The 18249-nt window shown below is 47.0% G+C and overlaps 1 protein-coding gene across 1 annotated transcript; it reads left to right on the top strand.

Moving 5' to 3' along the window:
- Positions 1 to 4799: 4799 nt before the first annotated feature.
- Positions 4800 to 13021, top strand: PDCL3 (phosducin like 3). Its single transcript, XM_080377340.1, has 6 exons — positions 4800 to 5036; positions 6425 to 6554; positions 7245 to 7335; positions 7988 to 8131; positions 10134 to 10342; positions 12588 to 13021. The coding sequence occupies exons 1-6, from the start codon at positions 4815 to 4817 to the stop codon at positions 12728 to 12730; spliced, it is 939 nt and encodes a 312-aa protein (XP_080233466.1). The 5' UTR covers positions 4800 to 4814; the 3' UTR covers positions 12731 to 13021.
- Positions 13022 to 18249: the final 5228 nt, after the last annotated feature.

The following is an 18249-nucleotide window of genomic DNA, read 5'->3' as shown; positions in this document are numbered from 1 at the left end:
ACCTTGTTCCTGAGAAGGAGCAGCATCTCTAACAGTTTTCTTGGGAAGGAGCTGGGAAAGGATATTGGACATAACCCCCCTTGAGCAATGGTCACACGGGAGAAAAGCTTGTTCAGCTCATCATCATTTCTCACGGCCAGCTGGGTGTGCCTGGGCAGGATCCTGGCTTTCTTGCTTGCCTGTGCAGCGCTCCCTGCCAGCTCCAGGATCTCCACGCTCAGGTATTCCAGCACCGCAGCCAGGTAGATGGCAGCACCAGGGCTGATCCTGTCAGAGTAGCTCCCTCTTTTAAGGAGCCTGGAGACACAACCCACAGGGAACTGCAGACCAGCCTTGTGTGATCTGGTTTTCTTTGCTGCAGCTGCAGGTTCGCTAGCCTCTGCGTGTTTCTTCCCATGTTCAGACATTGTGGCTGTGAGGAGATACAAAGGGTTGGAGATCTTTAGATTACCTGGGTGCTTGGGCTACAGCTAACTGGTAGCAAGAGGAGACAACAGTGAGGCAAGTTACACTTCCTGCTCTTCCACATCAAGGAGAAAGCTTGCTCTTTTCTTGAGGAAAAAGCACCACACACCACATTTCATTAATAGCAGAGCTAAGATTTTAACTGCCACGACCGTTTTACTGGCTACTTTTTAGGAGAGAGGCCTTGTTTTAAAGCCAGAGTACTTCGACAACTTGTCCAGAAAGGCTTACTGAAGTAGATATGAAGAGCTCAAAAGAAAAGACACTTTGTTGGGCTGCTTGGCATGTATTTGGGATTGACGCACAGTGGCTCTTCTTCAATAACATTTTCTTAATCACCACAACTGTTACTTCAAAGCTAACTTGAGGTCAAGCCTGCCTCTTTTTCCAAGAGGAATCTGTATTTTAACTTCATCCATTATCAGGTTAGATCTTTCTTTCATTTTAAATCTAACAATTGAAAAATTCCTGCATCCCACAGCATCTTATACCTAGAATACTCCAAGAGGTTTTCATAGAAAGTTCTAAGCTAATTCCCCAAGGGATATTCCCTGGCTGCTGTGAGAGCACTGGAGGTCTTCTGCACCAGGGAAAGGAAGAATTGACTTGGATGCCTCAATGCAGACTGAAGAACAGAAATTACCAACTATTTACTTAAGACTAAGGAAATTCAGTCCAGTTACTATACTCTTACAATTAGGAGTGGCAAAAGTACTTATTTAAATAATGTTTCTAATCTATGGATAAACAGAAGAGTTAGCTTCCAGCACAGTTGTTTGCAATATACAAGAAAATCCATCACTGGATGTAAGGGGGTTGTGTAATTTCTATAGAGAGGCTTAAATAATTAAGAAAAATCAGAATAAGATTTGGGAGGGAGGAACAAAAAGATCCCACCCCATAATATAATCCAAGCAAACCAAGCCATAACTCCTTATTCTTATTATCAATGATTTTCAAATTCTGATTACTCACAGACATACTGTGCTACAAATGCAGCTACCTTACAAAGTAATACAAAGTCCATAATAACCTAAATCTTTCATTATGTCTTATAAATGAAAAATATATCCCATTACCTTCAAAATTTCTTATCTTGGCCTAGCCTGTGCTTTGCTATAGCCTGCTTGCAGAGGCAAGCAAGCTTCATAACGTCATTCTCCCTACCCCTGGGGCAGCACCTTTTTCTTAACATCTTTTTCTCCTCCTCAGTGGGTCACCTAAACAATTAATGAGTCATTATCACATGTGGTTCATCTTTCTTCTAACCCCTGAGTTGAGGGAAAAGGAAGAAATATATTATAGATGCCCAGAAGCAAATTCTTCAGGGTGGGGGGAGAAGCCAGGCTGTCTCCAAGGGCTGAGCCACAGCTGTATTTCAGTCTCGCTGTGACACGGAGAGCTCTTAGCCCCTCTGGCTGGAGTATTTCTGTCTGTGCAGCATGCGCAAAACCAGTCCCCTCTTTCCTGCTGAAGCTTGATTTTAAAAAAGGTACATAGGGGAAATGTGTTTTATAAAGCTGATGTATTTATAGTTGAGTGGGAGGAAGGAAGCTGTGTGTTGCTTTATGTGTGTGCTGGGCAGAGTTATGCTTCATTCACACTGTGTCTGAGCCCCACCAAGTGATGTGATGGGGCTGCTCCTAAGATCTGGGCTTCTGCCCCCTCTTCTGGTAACTCTCTGCCCTGGATGGGGCTCAGGGTTTACTATAGGAACAGAGAGGTTCTGGTGCCAAGGGTCCTTGGCTGGTTTTTCTCAGTCCACCTGAGCAAAAATCTCACCTAATGCAAATGAGTATTTTTGAGCACCTATTAGAAAACGAGTGCACAGTCTCTGCTCATGCTTCTTCTGTGTTTATTTTCTGGTGTTCAAAGGAGATTCCAACCAGCAACACACAAAAGCCACGTGTGTGAATGGTATTTCAGCCACAAAAGACGACTATTAAACCAGCAGGTCCTACTGAAAGCCCAGGCTCTGACAAAACATTTGTACAGCAAAACTGGCACTGATAGCTAGAACTTTGGTTCTGCATGCTGAGGACTAACTGCAGGTCAGAGCCAAAGGACTTTGGAGCACCTGCAGAGGACCGCAAAATTGTCATCCTGAAAACTGTAGCTCACATGCTGTGCTGCCAGAAGGCTTCATAACCCTTTACTTTCTGATTTAAAGTTCTCACATTGCCTGCATTTGTGGCTCCATCTATCACTCAGTCACTTTCCCCACAAGGATGAGCATCTAGTCCAAACTGGGTGAGGCTCAGTCTTCCTCAGCCTCAGGGTTCTGAGAGGCAGGTATGGGGCACCCTCTGCACATCCAAATACTCACCGTAAGGATGAGACCCTCTCAAAATGCAGCAGTTTTTAAATTAATTAATTAAATTAATTTGGTTTCATTCAGAGGCAGAAAAGGTGGCTGTGCCTTCTCTTCAGTAAATTAAACTCAGGACGGGGTAAGTGCCACAGACACTTCAGGATACATGGGTGTCAATGGGATGTCCGTGATGTTTTAACATGTTGTAACGGGGCTTCCGAATTTCCATTCCAGGCCCTTGATGGAGCAGAGGCACAGCTGTTTCTCCACATGCCCAGAACAGACTCTTAAGGCCTGCTGGCAGGTTGCGTGGGGGTGTTTTTCTGGGGATTTGGAAAAGGACTCCCCCTTTCCGGGTGAGCGTGCTGTCCGTCAGGCTGGAGCATAAAAGGAGGGGGAGGTGGGAGTGAGCCTCTTCTCCCTTCCTCTCTGCTGTGTGTCTTTGAGGAGAAAGTGCAAGGTCTGCTCAGTTCTTTGAAAGGGCAGAGGTGTCCGTTTTTAGGGAATGGGGTGTTGATCCCAAATGGACTGGGGTCACCACACTTGACCCACTCCTCAGTGTTTGCTGAGTGATGCTTTAATAGAGACCCCAAAACAAAATAAAAATAACTACCTAACACAAATTTCTTGTAACGCTAAGTGGCTATGACCTAATCCTAACTGAATCTGAAGTACTGATAATTATGTCTGACAAGAATAGATAATATAGGCTTCACTGTTTTATTTTATTTTTTAACAGAACAGGGAAAGAAAAATGAGGAGAGAAGCCAGGGGAGAAACAAAGCAGGGTATGAAATGCAGACAGATGAGGTTCAGTGAAGTGGAAAGGGAAGAGTTACATAAAAAACCCACAACTAAGGCAGAGGAGAGCCTCAAAACTCACCATCAGTATTTGGATGCACCTAGGGAAGTTTCCCCTATGGCTGACAATTTATTTGGGATGTTTCTGTGGTTTACGGTAGCTCCAGCACGCTGGCTGGTGGGCGAGTGTGAGGAGCTGAGCCATGCCCAGCTCAGCATGCTGCCTGGTCGGGATCCCACCACCCCATGGCCATGCTGCTTCCCCTGGGCACCCTGCAGTGGCCCAGCGTCCGGCAAGGCCGGGGGGCAGAGGGACACAGCTCTGCTGCTGCGCTATGGACCCCCTCCAGCAGGGCTGACCCACGGAACACGCACTTAGGAAAGGGATGCTGGAAGGTGCTGAGGACTTTCTGTTTAACTTCAGAAACAAGAGTTTCAGAGTCTGTTACACGTTTTCCAAGCCGACAGCAAATTCCTGGTTTTGCTCCCCGCTGGTGTAGCTCGTTTCCCAGGGTATGTTTAGCAGGCTGCTTTTAGAGGACACTGTCCCTGGCCGTGCTGCTAAAACAACGACACAAGCAGAGGGCGAGGCAAGAGCAGAGCCGCACGGCAAACCCGGCGGGGCTCGGGCAGCCGGGGCACAGCCGGGGATGTGGAAAAGTCTCTTACAACGTAGTGCCGGCTGCGGGGCTGTGCCACCTGGAAGCCGGGCAGGAATTCCTCTGCCCTCCACGACTCCCATCCCGCGTCGCTTCCGAGCTGCCGTGGATTTGGGGGGGGGGGGGGGGGAGGTATGCGGAGAGGGTAGGTGCACCTCTCCAGATGAACCGGCACGGGGGCCACAGCTCGGCCGCGGTGGGCTGCGGGCGGCGGCGCAGCGGCACGGCGCCTCGCTGGGGCGGGCTCAGGGCGCGCGGAGCCCCGGGCAGGGGCGGCCGCCTGCAGCCCCGGGGGGGCGGGTGTCACCGCGGCTGCTGGGGCACTGGCGGTGCCCGGCAGCGCCGCGCTGCTGCGTGAGGGACCCGCACCCTTCCGAGGGCAGCGGGGCAGGGGAGGCCGGGCGGGCGAGGAAGGAGAGCTGCCGGACCACGCCGGTGCGCCTGCCAGGGCTCCCTGTCCGGGAAACCACAGGGGCAGGGGCCAGACCCGTGCAGATGCAGCGGCAGCTACGGAGAACGGTGAAGAAAAGAGACGAACCCCCCAGCAAGAGCTGAAACCTGTGAGCTCACGTAGCCGGATGGCCCCGGCTGCGCTGGCCCCGAGCGCGACACCTCCCCCCAGGGCCACGCTGCCGGGACCGGCCTTATTAGGCCGTACGGGAAGGAGCGGCAGCGGCGCTGCACCGCCCCGCCGGGGAGCACCGCCTCCTCCGGCCGCGCCGCGCACGCCGGGACCGGCCCTGCCCTGCCCTGCCCAGCGCCGCCGCCGATCGGGCCCCGGCCCCGCCGGCAGGATGCAGGTGAGCGGCGGGGCCCAGCGCCCCCGGCCCGTGTGCGGCGGTGCGGCAGGGCGAGCCCGCCCGGGGGAGAGCTGGGGCCGGGCACGGCGCCGGGGCCGCCGGCGGGGAGAGCTGGGGCCGGGCGGGCCCCGCCGCAGCCGTGGGCCGCGCTCACCGGCGGGGCCGGGGCAGGGGAGCCCGGTGGCAGCCCCCTGCCTGGGGCGGGGTGCCCGCCGTGTGGCGGTCCTGCCGAGGAGCTCCGCGGCTTGGCTTTGTGGCGCTTTGTTGCTTATTTTTTCAAATACGGTGTTGATTTCACTACTGTAGGAAGCACATGGGCGGGTGGGTGTTACGGGCACTTGTCAGTGTGTTGATAAGCAACAGTAGGTGCTGTGAAATGCTGTGTTGAGGGAAAAACGACCACAAAGACGATTAAAAAACAAACAAACAACCAACCTGGTGTGCAATTGATAGCGCTACTTTTTTCTTGTCCTTATTACACCACGCCACCCCCCACCCGGTAGTGCAGAAGCACAGCGATTTGGTCTAGAGGAGATACGGTCTTGCACGGACCCTAGTGTAAGCTATATATAAACTATAGCAGAACAGTAGATGGTGTGTCCAGTTTTCAAAGTTAGTGTAGGCCAAGACAGCAAGGAACCAAAATCGGCCCGTGAGTGCTTGCTGCTGAGCTTTCATCTATTTCATACAATTAAATAAAAATAGAATTACTGTCTAACTTGGCAAAAGTTAGAGCTTCTCAACAATACCTGGGCGCCTGCTGGCCTTGTTTCACAGGAATATTGCGACTATTTCATGGTAAAGTCTCTTAAACTTTCAGGAAGTGCCTAGGCACAGGTTTAGGTTTGATTCCCTAGCAGTGGGCTTGTCAGGCAGGGACGGTGCTTGCTTCTCTCTAAGCACTTACGCAGCTACGCTGATTTTAATCTACCGAGCAGACTTCCCATATATCCAGAGTCAGGTCTGCAAGGCTGCCAGTGTGTCCTCTCACCGGCGCTTCCCAATGCGCTGATTGCTGGTCTGGTGGCCTGTTGTTCTGCTGAGGCTCTGTACGTGAGTGTGAGCGCTGTGGCCAGCGTGCTTCCCTGTCACCCAGCTGATTTCCTCCCCTTCCATCTCACCTTGTGAGAGCTGCAGTGATGGTTACAATGCTTCAGGCTTCTGTACACTACCAAGACCTCCTGTATGTGTGGTGAGTGGGTAAAATAAAGTCACTCTTCAGGGTTCTGGTTGAGCTGCGAAGAAGCATCAGGAGAATGCACACTGACTTTCTGCTGCCATCTGGACAGTTAGGAGTCTAGCAAGTGTGTCTGGAAAAACTTGCCTGCGTTAAATTCTGGAAGTGGCAGTGTTCGCCTTGAATGCATCATCCATTTCTTCTGTTCTAGGACCCGAATAAAGACACGGAGTGGAATGACATCCTGCGCAAGAAAGGTATCCTTCCTCCAAAGGAAAACCTGGAGGAACAGGAGCGTGCAAAGGAAGAGGAACAACTTGCCATCCTCCAGAAGTCTCTTGGTGAGTGACCAGCCAACTTGGACAGCAGCAGGCAGGAGAAGTCTTGGGGTGGCTCCTGGGGATGCTTGTCCAAAGAAATGGCAAGCAGTAACATTTATAGGCCTGCAAGGCAATGTGTCCTTTTCCAAGTTTGTAAGGGATACCAAAGCTGCTTCTCATATAGGGTGGTCATCTGTTAACAATATAAAAAAAATGTGCTCCTGGACACATGGATTCTTCCAGCACAAGAAGAGCTTTGCTATTGATGTCAGCTCTGAATTTTTATAGAAGGAAATGTTTGAAAATTGAAGAAAGAACAGTACGACGGGAGTTTGCTGTGTGTATGTGCAAGTAAAAGTATCCCATGACATTACCTGTTGTATGCTTCCTCCGTTCTTCAGGCATCCCTGCTGTGTTGCGTGTGTGTTAAGTATGTCTTTGCTGCAACTACCAAACTTGAAAGCTAGTGCAGGTACTCGTGTGCTAGTCTAGACAGCCTTTGGCTCAGGGATTGTCTTTCCATCTATGTCTAAGTGCATAATATTTTCTAAAATTTTCTAAAAATCCAGTAGCAATAATACCTTAAAGAAAGCACCTTATTTCCCACAGTTAATCTGTCCTTAAAATCAATCAATTATTGGACTGATAAAAGCCGATGAGTTTTAATCCTGGAGTAAGGTTTTTGCTGATTTGGTGTTTCTTCTATTCCAGTGAAAACTTACGAGGACATGACTCTGGAAGAGCTGGAAGAGAATGAAGATGAATTTAATGAGGAGGATGAGAAAGCTATTGAAATGTACAGGTCAGAGCAGCATGAAGAATTCTGCTTTAATGAAAACTGGAGTTTTCTTCTTAGATACTGTTAGATATTGTTGAAGAGAGGGAGGATGTTGTTAGGCCTAATAGAAAAAGTGGGTTGTGTTTCTGGTCTCTTGTAGAGCTTCTAAGTGTCTTCAGTAGGATAACTGCATTTAAATTCAGTGTCCTTTATCAACAACCTAGTTTTGCAGAGGTAATGTGCACCTGCTGATGTGCATGGCTGGGGATTCTGAGCGCTTTGAAAATTGCCTCCGAGATTTCTCAGTTTTTGCATGAATGAGATTAAGGTGCTGCAGATTTACATCATTACAGTGTTGGTTTTCTAGTCCCTTAACCATCTCTCGTGTTTTTTTGCCATTTAGTTTTGTAGTGTGGTATCTGAAGAAGAAATGGCTGCTGAGGCTAGAAATGAGGAAAAAGAAGTCGTCATGAAACGTAGCTGTACTACTTGCATGTTGGCAGTTTTAACTTGTAATAAGCATCTCTTGACTACGTCAGGGTGCTTTTGTTGCTCTGGGGTTTGAAGAAGTTTATAATGTGCCTCTGAATTCTGGGTTTCAGCCAGGTCCTTTAACTGTTGTTCTGTCAAAAATGCATCTATTCACAAGGTCTTTTTCTTCTTCCTTGCTGTTCAGGCAACAAAGATTAGCAGAAATGAAAGCAGCTCAAATGAAGAATAAATTTGGGGAAGTTTTGGAGATTTCAGGAAAAGATTACGTTCAAGAGGTTACAAAAGCTGGAAAAGGAATATGGGTAGTCCTGCACCTCTACAAACAAGGGTAAGAATTTGTTTTTAACCTTTAAACCTTGCGCTGTCAATAGCTGAAAATACTCTAGACAAATGTGTAGTTATTGTGGAAACTAAGGAACTGATTCTGGACTTCTAAGAAACAAAAACTTAAATTAGTAATTTCATCACTGTTGACTCAAGACTGCTGAACTTAGCTCTAAAATCATGTTACCATGAAGTGGCTTTCTTATAAATCTATACAGCACAGTGTGACTGGTACCGTACAGCTGCCACAGAGGTAGCTGCTGCCACTGGAATATCAAAGCTTTGGAAATTATTCTGGTTAAAGTGTGCGGTATTGTGCATTTTAAGGATCACTGTGTGTCTTTAGCCTGGTTCCTAAAGGCATAAAAATGGAGTGAACAAGGTTTCCAGTCTTGTCAGTGTGAAGGAAAAACGTGTCAGAAAGGTCAGATAATCACAGAACAGTTTGGGTTGGAAGGGACCTTAAAAATCATAAAGCCCTTGGTTATGGGCAGGAGCACCTTCCACCAGACCAGGTTGCTCAGAGCCCCATCCAGCCTGGCCTTGAACACCTCCAGGGATGGGGCATCACAGATCCTCTGGGCAGCCTGTTCCAGTGCCTCACCACCCTCAGAGTGTAGAATTTCTTCCTTCATAGCTCATCTAAATCTACCCTCTTTCAGCTTAAAGCCATTCCGCAATGCCCTAGCACTGCCTGCCCTTGTAAAATGTCCCTCTCCAGCTTTCCTGCAGGCCCCCTTTGGGTACTGGAAGGCTGCTGTAAGGTCTCCCTGGAGCTTTGTCTTCTCCAGGCTGAGCAACCCCAGCTCTCTCAGCCTGTCTTGATAGGGGAGGTGCTCCAGCCTTCTAACTGTCTTCATGGCTCTCCTCTGGACTCTGTCCAACAGGTCCAGGTCCTTCTTACATTGGGGGCCCCAGAGCTGGATGCAGCACTGCAGGGGGGTCTCACCAGATCAGAGCAGAGAGGCAGAATCACCCCCCTCGACCTGCTGGCCGAGCGGCTTTTGTTGCAACCCTGAATACAGTTGGCTTTCTGGGCTGCAAGCACATGTTGCTGGGCCATGTTGAGTTTCTCATCCACCAACACCCCTAAGTTTTTTTCCTCATGGCTGCTCTCAATCCATTCTCTGCCCAGCCTGTGTTTGTGCTTGGGATTGTCCCGACCCATGTGCAGGACCTTGCCCTTGGCCTTGTTGAACTTCATGAGGTTCACACGGGCCCACCTCTCAAGCCTGTCAGTGTCCCTCTGGACGGCCTCCCTTTCCTCCAGCGTATCAACTGCAGCACACTGCTTGGTGTTGTAGGTAAATTGCTGAGGGTGCCCTCAGTTCCAGTGTTCATGTTAGTGACAAAGATGTTGAACAGTGTGGATCCCAGAAGAATACTGCTTGTCACTGGTCTCCACTTGGATGTCGAGCTATTGACTGTAACTCTTTGAGTGTGACCATCCAGCCAATTCCTTATCTATCAAGAAGTCCATCTGTCAAATCCACGTCTCCAATTTGGAGACAAGGATGTCATGTGGGACAGTGTCAAATGCTTTGCACAAGTCCAGAGAGATGACATCAGTTGTTCATAAGTTGCTGGAATTCTCTGGAAAGGGTTAGAAATACTTGATTTTTGTTCCCTGTCTCTAATTGCCTCACAGGTGTTCATCATCATTTGCATGCATACTTTCTTCCAGGAGCTGCTTTTCCTCCTGCTTTGCCCATGCTCCTACAATTTCTAAATATCATGTCTTTGTAAACCAATTTTTCTGCATGATAGAGGGGAAGGTTGTATTGCTAATATCTTAAAACAAACTCACCATGCACCAAAACCTCCAGTGATGCTGATTTCCTTTGAATGCTGGAATACTGGACAACAACAGTATTCAGAAGTTGCTTCTGGTACATTTGTCTTTCCATAAATGCTACTTGTCAAGCTGGTATTTCTGACCTTTCTTCTGGAGCGGATTACTGTCTGATTTGTCTTTTTTTCCTTATGTGTATTCCTGTTCTTCACAGAATTCCACTCTGTGCCTTAATAAATCAACATATGAGTGGGCTTGCAAGAAAGTTCAGAGATGTGAAATTCATCAAAGCTATCTCTACCACCTGCATTGCCAACTATCCTGATAAGAACCTGCCTACGATATTCATCTACCTGGAGGGAGACATCAAAGCTCAGTTCATTGGGCCTCTGGTGTTTGGTGGCATGAACCTGACAAGGGATGGTTAGTGTCTGCGTCTCCAGTTTTCCAAAGGAAAAGCAAAACTGCTTTGCTGGGAATGAGAGAAGTGAGGCTTAGGAGAAGGGAGGTACTAAAAATCATATTGGGGTTGAGGTTTGGGTTTTTTTGGTTGTATTTTTCTTTTTTTTTTTTTTTTTTTCTTATCCTTACGGTTCATCAGCCTGTGATTAAGGCTATCGTGTGAAAGCAGCGAGTGGCTGAGTAGGACAACGTATAGAGATTTATCTAATGTGTGTGCAAGTATTTACACCTTGTGTCAGGTGAAACAAACTTTCCTGAATGTATTAAAGGGTAAATAGTACCCATGTACATTCTTTGGGGCACTTGTACCTGCATGACTGACTTTCCCCCAGTTACTTAATAGCTGGTGCTTGCCTGTTGCACTGTAGGGCTTCTTGTTTCATTTTCAAGCCCATAGCCTGTATTTGTCTGGTTTGCCTTCCTGACACACAGGCTCTGCTCCTCATGAACCTTTAAAGAGAACCCGTCCACTTGTCCAAATGGAACTGCTAGCCCCAAACTGGGCTGCTTCCTTTCCCTCTTGCCATCTCCTGGAGATGCCAGCACATTAAGCTTCTGTCTCGGGGGTTCAGAGGGCACAGGGCTCCATGGGGAGAGGCTGTTACCTTTTCTGGAGGTTGTGGTTTTCCCTAGACCTATTTCTCCTTGCCCATCTCAGCAGCCTGGAGGCAGCCTTGTCAGCATGACATGCTTCAGGAGATGAGTGGTGATGCAGGTCTTGGAGAGCACTGTGGCTCTTCATTTTGGAGATAGTTGATCAGGGACTGTATCCTACAGCAGTGCCCGAAGACAGAGGTCAGCAGTGGAAAAGGCTCTTCTTGGAAAGCAAATGCAACTCAGATGTAACGTAGTGGATTTTACTTTGGTTAAAAGAATAACCATCAGGTTTCTGAGTAGGCATATTGGCCTAGATGCATTCAAGCTTTTTCAAGATTTAAGGGAAGGCACCTTTACCTGAACTGAAACACATTTAAACAGCATTTCAAGGTCCCTACTAAATGATGTCACTGCCTATACTGGGATAGGCTGCAAAGAATTTTTTGTGGTTTTGTTGGTTGTTTTTTTTTTACTAAAACCCTGAAGTTTATAGGATATCTTGAGCATGTGCTGTTGAAAACTCCCCTGCCTTGAACTGTCAGAAGGGGAAAAGCTCACCAATGAGACTGCTGATTTGAGAACAGCTAACTACAGCAGATGCCTAATTATGCACTGAAGTGAGCAGTGGTAGCAGAACCCACAGTGAGCTTTCTCCCATTTTTACTGTATAAGTAACTGATTTTTGGGCAGGTCCAAAGGTGACTGAGCCAGCTTAATTCAGTCATCACAGAAAGCTGGGCACTGAAATTCCACGCTTTCTTTTATTTCTTCCTTCCTTCTTCCCTAAGATTAAAGAAAGCGTGAAGTTGTATTTATTACTCTGTGATGTCTGAAGGAAATAAGATTTAATGATAGGGTTGCCAGCAGGACTAGGAGAAAGGTTTCAACTGAATGTGTTCCACTTCTGGGAAGTAATCCAATTTGGGCTTATGTAGCAATAGGCCTACTGCTGATGGAGTCTCTCTTACTGTCTTGCTAAGGAACTAATAGTGTAGTGGGAAAGGGGTGAATTGTGTTTACAGAGTACATCCCTGAAAAATACCTATAATTCAGATGTGTAAGTGGAATTGCTGCAATTTTTTTTGCCACTCAACAAGTCTAATCCCTGCCTTTCCTGGCTGTGATGAACTCTGTATATGACAGAAACAGCTGTAGTACATGAGCAGTATTCCTGCACTGGGAACAGATGTGCAAACCTGTCTTCTGCCCTTACATGGCTAGAAGGAGGTAGAATTCATTTTCACCAGGAGAGTTGGCATCTAAAGCTGCTGCTCTCTGTCCGTTGCCTCTTTGGCATTGGTTGTAAAGGGAGTAGGAGGGCACTGGGGATGCCACAGGTGGGCTGCAGAGCAGTACCCCAACCTCTGAGCTCTGCGCTGAAACCTGTGCCAGCAGTAGTGACCGTGAAGGGAGGGCGCAGCTGGAGCTGGGTGTGGGAGACAGGGCAGCAGCTGGGACCTGGGTGTGGAAGAGGAGGGGGAGGAATAGAGCAAGGCCCTGGTGGTGGTGGTGGTGGCAGGGTGGTAAGAGAAGTGGGCTGGGAAAGCAAGGTGGGCTTTTTCCAGTTTGCTCCCCTGCATTCATGGCTCTCTTGTTTTGTGCTGCACAGAATTGGAGTGGAAGATTTCAGAGTCGGGTGCCATCAAGACAGACCTGGAGGAGAACCCCAGGAAGCAGATCCAGGACCAGCTCATGTCCTCAATCAGGGCAAGTGTCCCAGCCAGGGGGGAGAGTGACTCAGAGGATGACTAACTCCTGCGATGGCATCAAGACTGACACAGTATGCTTGCAGCCAGTGTTCCCACTTAGAGCCCCGGAGACACTCATCAAGGTCATGCTGAGCCCCAGAAGGGTAGTATTTCAAGACAGCTGTTTATCTAGAAACTTTGAGAAACTAAAAGTTTCTTTAAAAAAACCCAAAAAACAACAAAACCAACCATAACTTATTGCAGCTTCACTTAAGATCCTGAAAGACATTTTATATTCTGAAGCCTGAGTAAATCTTACTCAAAGTTTTAAAATACAGACATCAGTAGAAACAGAGGTCTCCTGTTATTATTTTCTTAAATTGCTGACTTCTTTACAAAATCTGAAATATGAAGTGGCCTTAAGTGCACTGCTTTTGACAAGCTTGTGTAAATCAAATCTAAATAGCTGGTCTTAAACAATTGGTTATAGCACTTGGTTGTGCCTTCTCTTAGCCTGTTGTGTGTAGATGTCTGACAGCCTGGATGTGTGGAGATGACCTGTGATGTGGGTGCTGCTGAAGGTGATGTGTGGTCCTTTGCAGAAGTGTGCTGGCAGGGGGGCCAACACGAGGCCGTGAGCTGGGACCTCGGGCATCTTGAGAGAGGCCTTGGTGACAGCCAGCGTCTCCTGGGACCCACTGAATCCAGAACCCCCTTTCATTTAGCAGCAATGCCGTGCCTTTTACGGGGGCTGAGCTTAGTGCACCATTTTATCTGCTAATTGGGAAAGAAAATTAAAGACAGTGGTGCTAGAGTGTGAAACTGCTGACTTCTTCCACAAAAATCAGAAGTTTGCATTACTACAGCAGTGCCATTGCCAAAAGGGAGGGAAAATGGTATTTCAGGACCTGATGCCTTTCTATATTAAAGCCTTCTGTCTTCTAGGTACAGAATAGTATAATAATAGAGACCTTAGAAGAGATTGAACTGAAATACTACCTTAATTATAGATCTGCTGACTCTCAGAGCTGCTTGCTTATTTTGGGTTAGATTTAATGTCCACCTACACTTTCAAATTGTCTATGCTTGGGCTAACAAGCTCCAAGAGCTTTTGCTAACGAGGCTGCCCCAAGGGCATTTTGTTATATTGCTGATGGCTTCTGTGGGTGGCTGGTACAGGATGCAACACTCAATAAGCAGCAATTTTTTCTTTAGTTTTCTATCAGTTCATAGTGATTTTTAACCTTGTTTCCTGCACTCTGTCTCCTCAGTCAAATCAGTGTGTAGTTCAAACAACAAATAACTTCCTTAAACTTCAGGTGAAGTTTAAGTTCTCCTTCAAGTTCTCTTGATGGAGAGCTTCCTGTTTGAGATTTGAATGGTGATCTGGGTGTCACTTGTCTCCTTTCTTTTCTCTTAGCGTATTTTTGGTTGTTTTTGTTGTTTTGTTGTTTATTTTTGCAAAATAGCGAAGACACTAGCATTGTGCAAGTGAACCAAATGCAGCAGAATGCAAGCTGGCAAGTTCTTAGTACTGTTGTTATATATAGCATCACACTTCTCATGACAGTGGACTATCCAACATGCTATCAGATCTGATGCCTTTCTGTACTTACCAACAACTTCTTACCATCTAGGAAGAGGACAATTCTTTCTTTCCATAGAAGTCTGCACTGTTATTTTGCTTGTCCTTTGCTTGTCCTCATTTATTTGTGCTCTTTGGAGTGACCTCTGAGCACATAGACTCTGTTCCTTTTGGAGGAAACTATGTAGAACAGCCCCCAAAGGGAAAGTTGGTCCAAAGAGTGAGGGTAAAGCTAACCTGAAATAAGACCCTCTGAAATGTGTGTACAGCGGATGTCACATCCTCAGCCTGTCCTTCCAGATCTGCAGTTGAGCTGTCTGGATTGCTGATGCAGACACAGCTGCCATACTCTTCTCAACTTGTTTTTCATTTAGTTTATCAAACCTTCTAGGAAGGAGAGGTGGAATCTGTAATCCATCTTCAATTTGAAATCTAATTTAAAAACTAGGCAATGCTTTGGATACTTTCTTATTTTGTTATTCCCTTTTATTGTCTCCCATGTCGGTGGCTCTGTGGAGGCAGAGTAGTAATGTTGCAGCTGCCCTTTCGCTGTCGTCTTGACCGTTGATGATTCATGGAGCACAGCAAGAGAGGAACTTGAAGCAGGATGACCACTTTATTTGGATAGGGTGGCTGAGGGCTCTGTCCTGCAGGGTCTGGGAAACATCTAGGGGTGAAGACTCCTCAAATTGTCCCAGCGCTTGGCTGCCTCCAGGGTATCCCTCTATTCTTTGTATTCTGCACAGGCAGCAAGACCTTGAGCCAGAATAACTACAGGCAAGGAGTCTGTGGTCCAAAGCTTGATCCAAGGCTCATTGTTCCATGAGGAGAACTGGTGTTTGAAAGACAGATGGACATCCCTAGGATACTAACCATAGACCTGCTGGAGCAAGCCAACAGAGAAAGCTGAAGGACAGAGTGCATCTTGTGATTGAACCATACCAGTTTGCAAAAACTTTGGCCAGTGGCTCCCAGCACAGAGTATGTGGCTTGAACCACCTTCTGGCAGGGGGATGTTCAAGCCCTCTACTCCAGAAACTCTGCAAGTTCCTAAAAAGTGTCCTGCTTGCTCCTATCCACACTTGCACAGCGATTCTTTTTCCCTAATCTGCAAAGTAAGCCATCCTAGATGGGATGGTGTCCCCTCACCAGAAGGGCTCATGCCTGGTGAATGAGGCACTGTTTGGTGCTGGTCTGAGCCCCTCAGGCAGAAGGCAGAAGAATTGAACTGAACTGCTGATGCCCTTGGTGTGTGGTGTGATAAACCCATGGATAAATAAAAGGGTGGGGGTGACTTTGGGTTGTTTCCACCACAGTTTTCTCTTCCAGCAGGGTCTTAAAACCGCAGCTGCCTTCCCCTTTTGTACAGAGTCTAACGGGTTTTGCAGGCTCTGGGACCACCAAGAGAACTGAGCTCCTGTAGAGGACCAAGTCTGTGTATAGGCATCTTGTTGCCCCAGGCTGCTCAGCTGTGGTGAGCCAGATACCCTGTGCTCACGAACGACACTTACGGCACCCCCAGACAGTGTGTCTTCCCTCTGCAAGAAGGGAACCAGGCCTGCTGAGGGGATTTACTGAGGAGACTAGGTAGGGGAAGGGGAGATGGCCTCTTCTAGCCTGCTCCCTGCTGTCAGGGCTACAGCAGGGGCTGCCTTGCCATTAAAAGGTGGTACAGAGCAATGTATAACAATTCTGGAGAAACGAAGACAGTTTGACTTGTATTGTCTTTTATCCTGAGCTGCTTAATGTGCTGACATGTCGGGGGATGCCATTCGAGGATGCTGTGCTGAAAGGGGTGGATGCGAGAATAATGGCAAACCAGAAGAGGCTGAATGTTCTTCCCAGCTGCTGAGACCTGTGCAGAGCATCATTTCAAATTGTGTCTGTGCTTCTCTGTATTTGGCTAAGTGTGAAAACAGCTTCTTGTAATCTTATTCTCTTTCCTGCCAATCATATCACCCTGCTCAAGGCCTTTTGTAGAAATTAGGTCTCTGCAGGAAATGGATAATGAAATCTGTTTAACCTTTCAGCGGAGCAGAAGCTATGGAAGCACACAGTTAAGGGGAACGAGCTTTAGTTTAAAAGGAAGCCGGCTGCTAAATAGCAAACCAAAACAGCCAATTAGTATACATAGCAGAGTGAGGCAACATAATGGGAGAAAATAATTGGAAAGCGTGAACTCTCGTTTGCCAAGATTTGGGGCACTGTTGCTAAATGCACTATCAATATTTTTGCAGCCTGTCAACAGTTTGGTCAGATCAATGCATACTTCTCACTGATGTGAGAAGGGTCTTTCTGTCAGCTATCATGGAAGAAGTCAGAGGCAGCGATCCTGTAAAGAGTGCTGAGGCTTGTGTGATGGCTGTCCTGCGTACTGCTGCGAAAGCATCCTGACTCTTCCCACACCGCAGCAGTGCCAGCAGGCAGGGGCCACAGATTTGGCAGGTGATCTGCCATTAGTGGGCAGTCACTCTGGAGGTTTTTGTGTGAAACGTAAGTGAACCGCTAGTAATAACAAGGGGTTTCTTCATGGTAGGAGTCTGAAGTTTACTGCCTGCCCAGGTTATGTGAGCAGCCACATTAGGTTCATGGCAAGCTGCCCTGCTCCAGAAGTCACCGCTCTGGTTTTCCTTTACTCAGACCTGCTAGCACTGACAATCTGTAGTCACCAAACTCTGCCTGACCTGGAGGGTGACCTTTTACATCCACCTCACACATAGAGGGAGAGCCAGGTGTCGGCCCTCCATGGCCTTGTCCTGCTTGCACAAGTTAAAGCTGCCAGTTCTGCGGGTACCTAAACCAGCCATGGTGAGGGACCTGCAGGCAGAAGTATCTGCAGGACTGCCATCACAGGAGGTGAAATGAAGGAGTGTCCTTTGAATACCTGTGCTGTGCTGTGCTGTACCTGTCTTGGTAAGGTCCTCCTTTCCCAGGGCTCCTCTTTAGGTCTGGTCCTTCACCTCCCTTCCCAATGTGCTCAGGTGGGTACTTGGTTGGCCTTACTGCTGTGAGTAGTTCAACTTGGGTGAGATGATTTGCTATGAGAAAGCTGGGTGCATGCTTCCAGCTCTGCTGGATCAGGGTACAGAATAAGCACGCTATATTAAGCCATAAGTCAGCATGACATCTGAACACTAATATTTGTCTTTTACAGAGTTCATGAAGAAAGTAGCTCTGATCTATGGCAATTCCCATGAAAGTTAAAGTGTACTTTTTGTTCCTGTAATATAAACTCAAGTTCACAATAATTTGTCATTATTCTCTGGAAATCTAGGGAAGTTTCCTATTTCACAAGCTGTGTAGCAATGGAAAATGAGACTTCTAATAGAAACCTCAGTAACTTAGTTTGGACTAGCTCTTGTTTTGTGAAGGGAGTGAAAAAAGCACCGTTATATGGAACTTTTGCTGCATATTTGTTGGGATTGGATCATGTCTAAAGAAACTTTGCTGTCACTGAGATCAAAGGGGAATACTTTCCCTTCTCTATTCTTTTAAATCACGACATTGCTAAAACTAATCTATTCCCTGTCAATTGTTTGGAAGGCAGTTGAACTCATTTCTCATTACAGCCCATTATAAATCACTCCTCATTTCAATCTCATTTAGCAAATTCAGTCATCAAAGGATTGCAGGAGGCATTAAGTATTTTATTGATGCACTTAGCTCTTCACAGAATTATAAAAAGTATTGAACTTCTTAGGTCTGTCTATTTGCAGATGGCTCTTGTGATACAGGGAAAGGCTTCGTTCCCTCCTGTGGAAGGCAGATCCATTAAAAAAGAAAATCCAGCAGCAAAAGACACTCTCTAAGCTTGTGTGAGAGATTGATGAATGATCTGACTTGTTTTCATGTAACATGTTAAAACTTTCATCTCTTGACACCATGCAGAATTTTTCAGGACTTCGCCAAATTAATTTTAATTTACAGAGCTGACTGAAGGATTTGAGGTCTGATAAAAAAAGGCAGGAAAAATATCAAGTAATTTTGAGGTTGTTTCT

Source organism: Falco punctatus (genome assembly GCF_963210335.1).
Source record: "Falco punctatus genome assembly, chromosome: 2".
Lineage (NCBI taxonomy): Eukaryota > Metazoa > Chordata > Aves > Falconiformes > Falconidae > Falco > Falco punctatus.
The sequence above is the reverse complement of the archived record's forward strand: the minus strand, read 5'-3'. Positions and strand labels throughout refer to the sequence as shown.

Excerpts from the sequence above, each read along its gene's own strand:
- PDCL3 (XM_080377340.1), top strand. The coding sequence starts at position 4,815 with ATGGCCCCGGCTGCGCTGGCCCCGAGCGCGACACCTCCCCCCAGGGCC. Across the intron at positions 5,037-6,424 it reads GCCCCGCCGGCAGGATGCAG|GACCCGAATAAAGACACGGA; the intron begins GTGAGCGGCGGG and ends CTTCTGTTCTAG. Across the intron at positions 8,132-10,133 it reads CTGCACCTCTACAAACAAGG|AATTCCACTCTGTGCCTTAA; the intron begins GTAAGAATTTGT and ends TGTTCTTCACAG.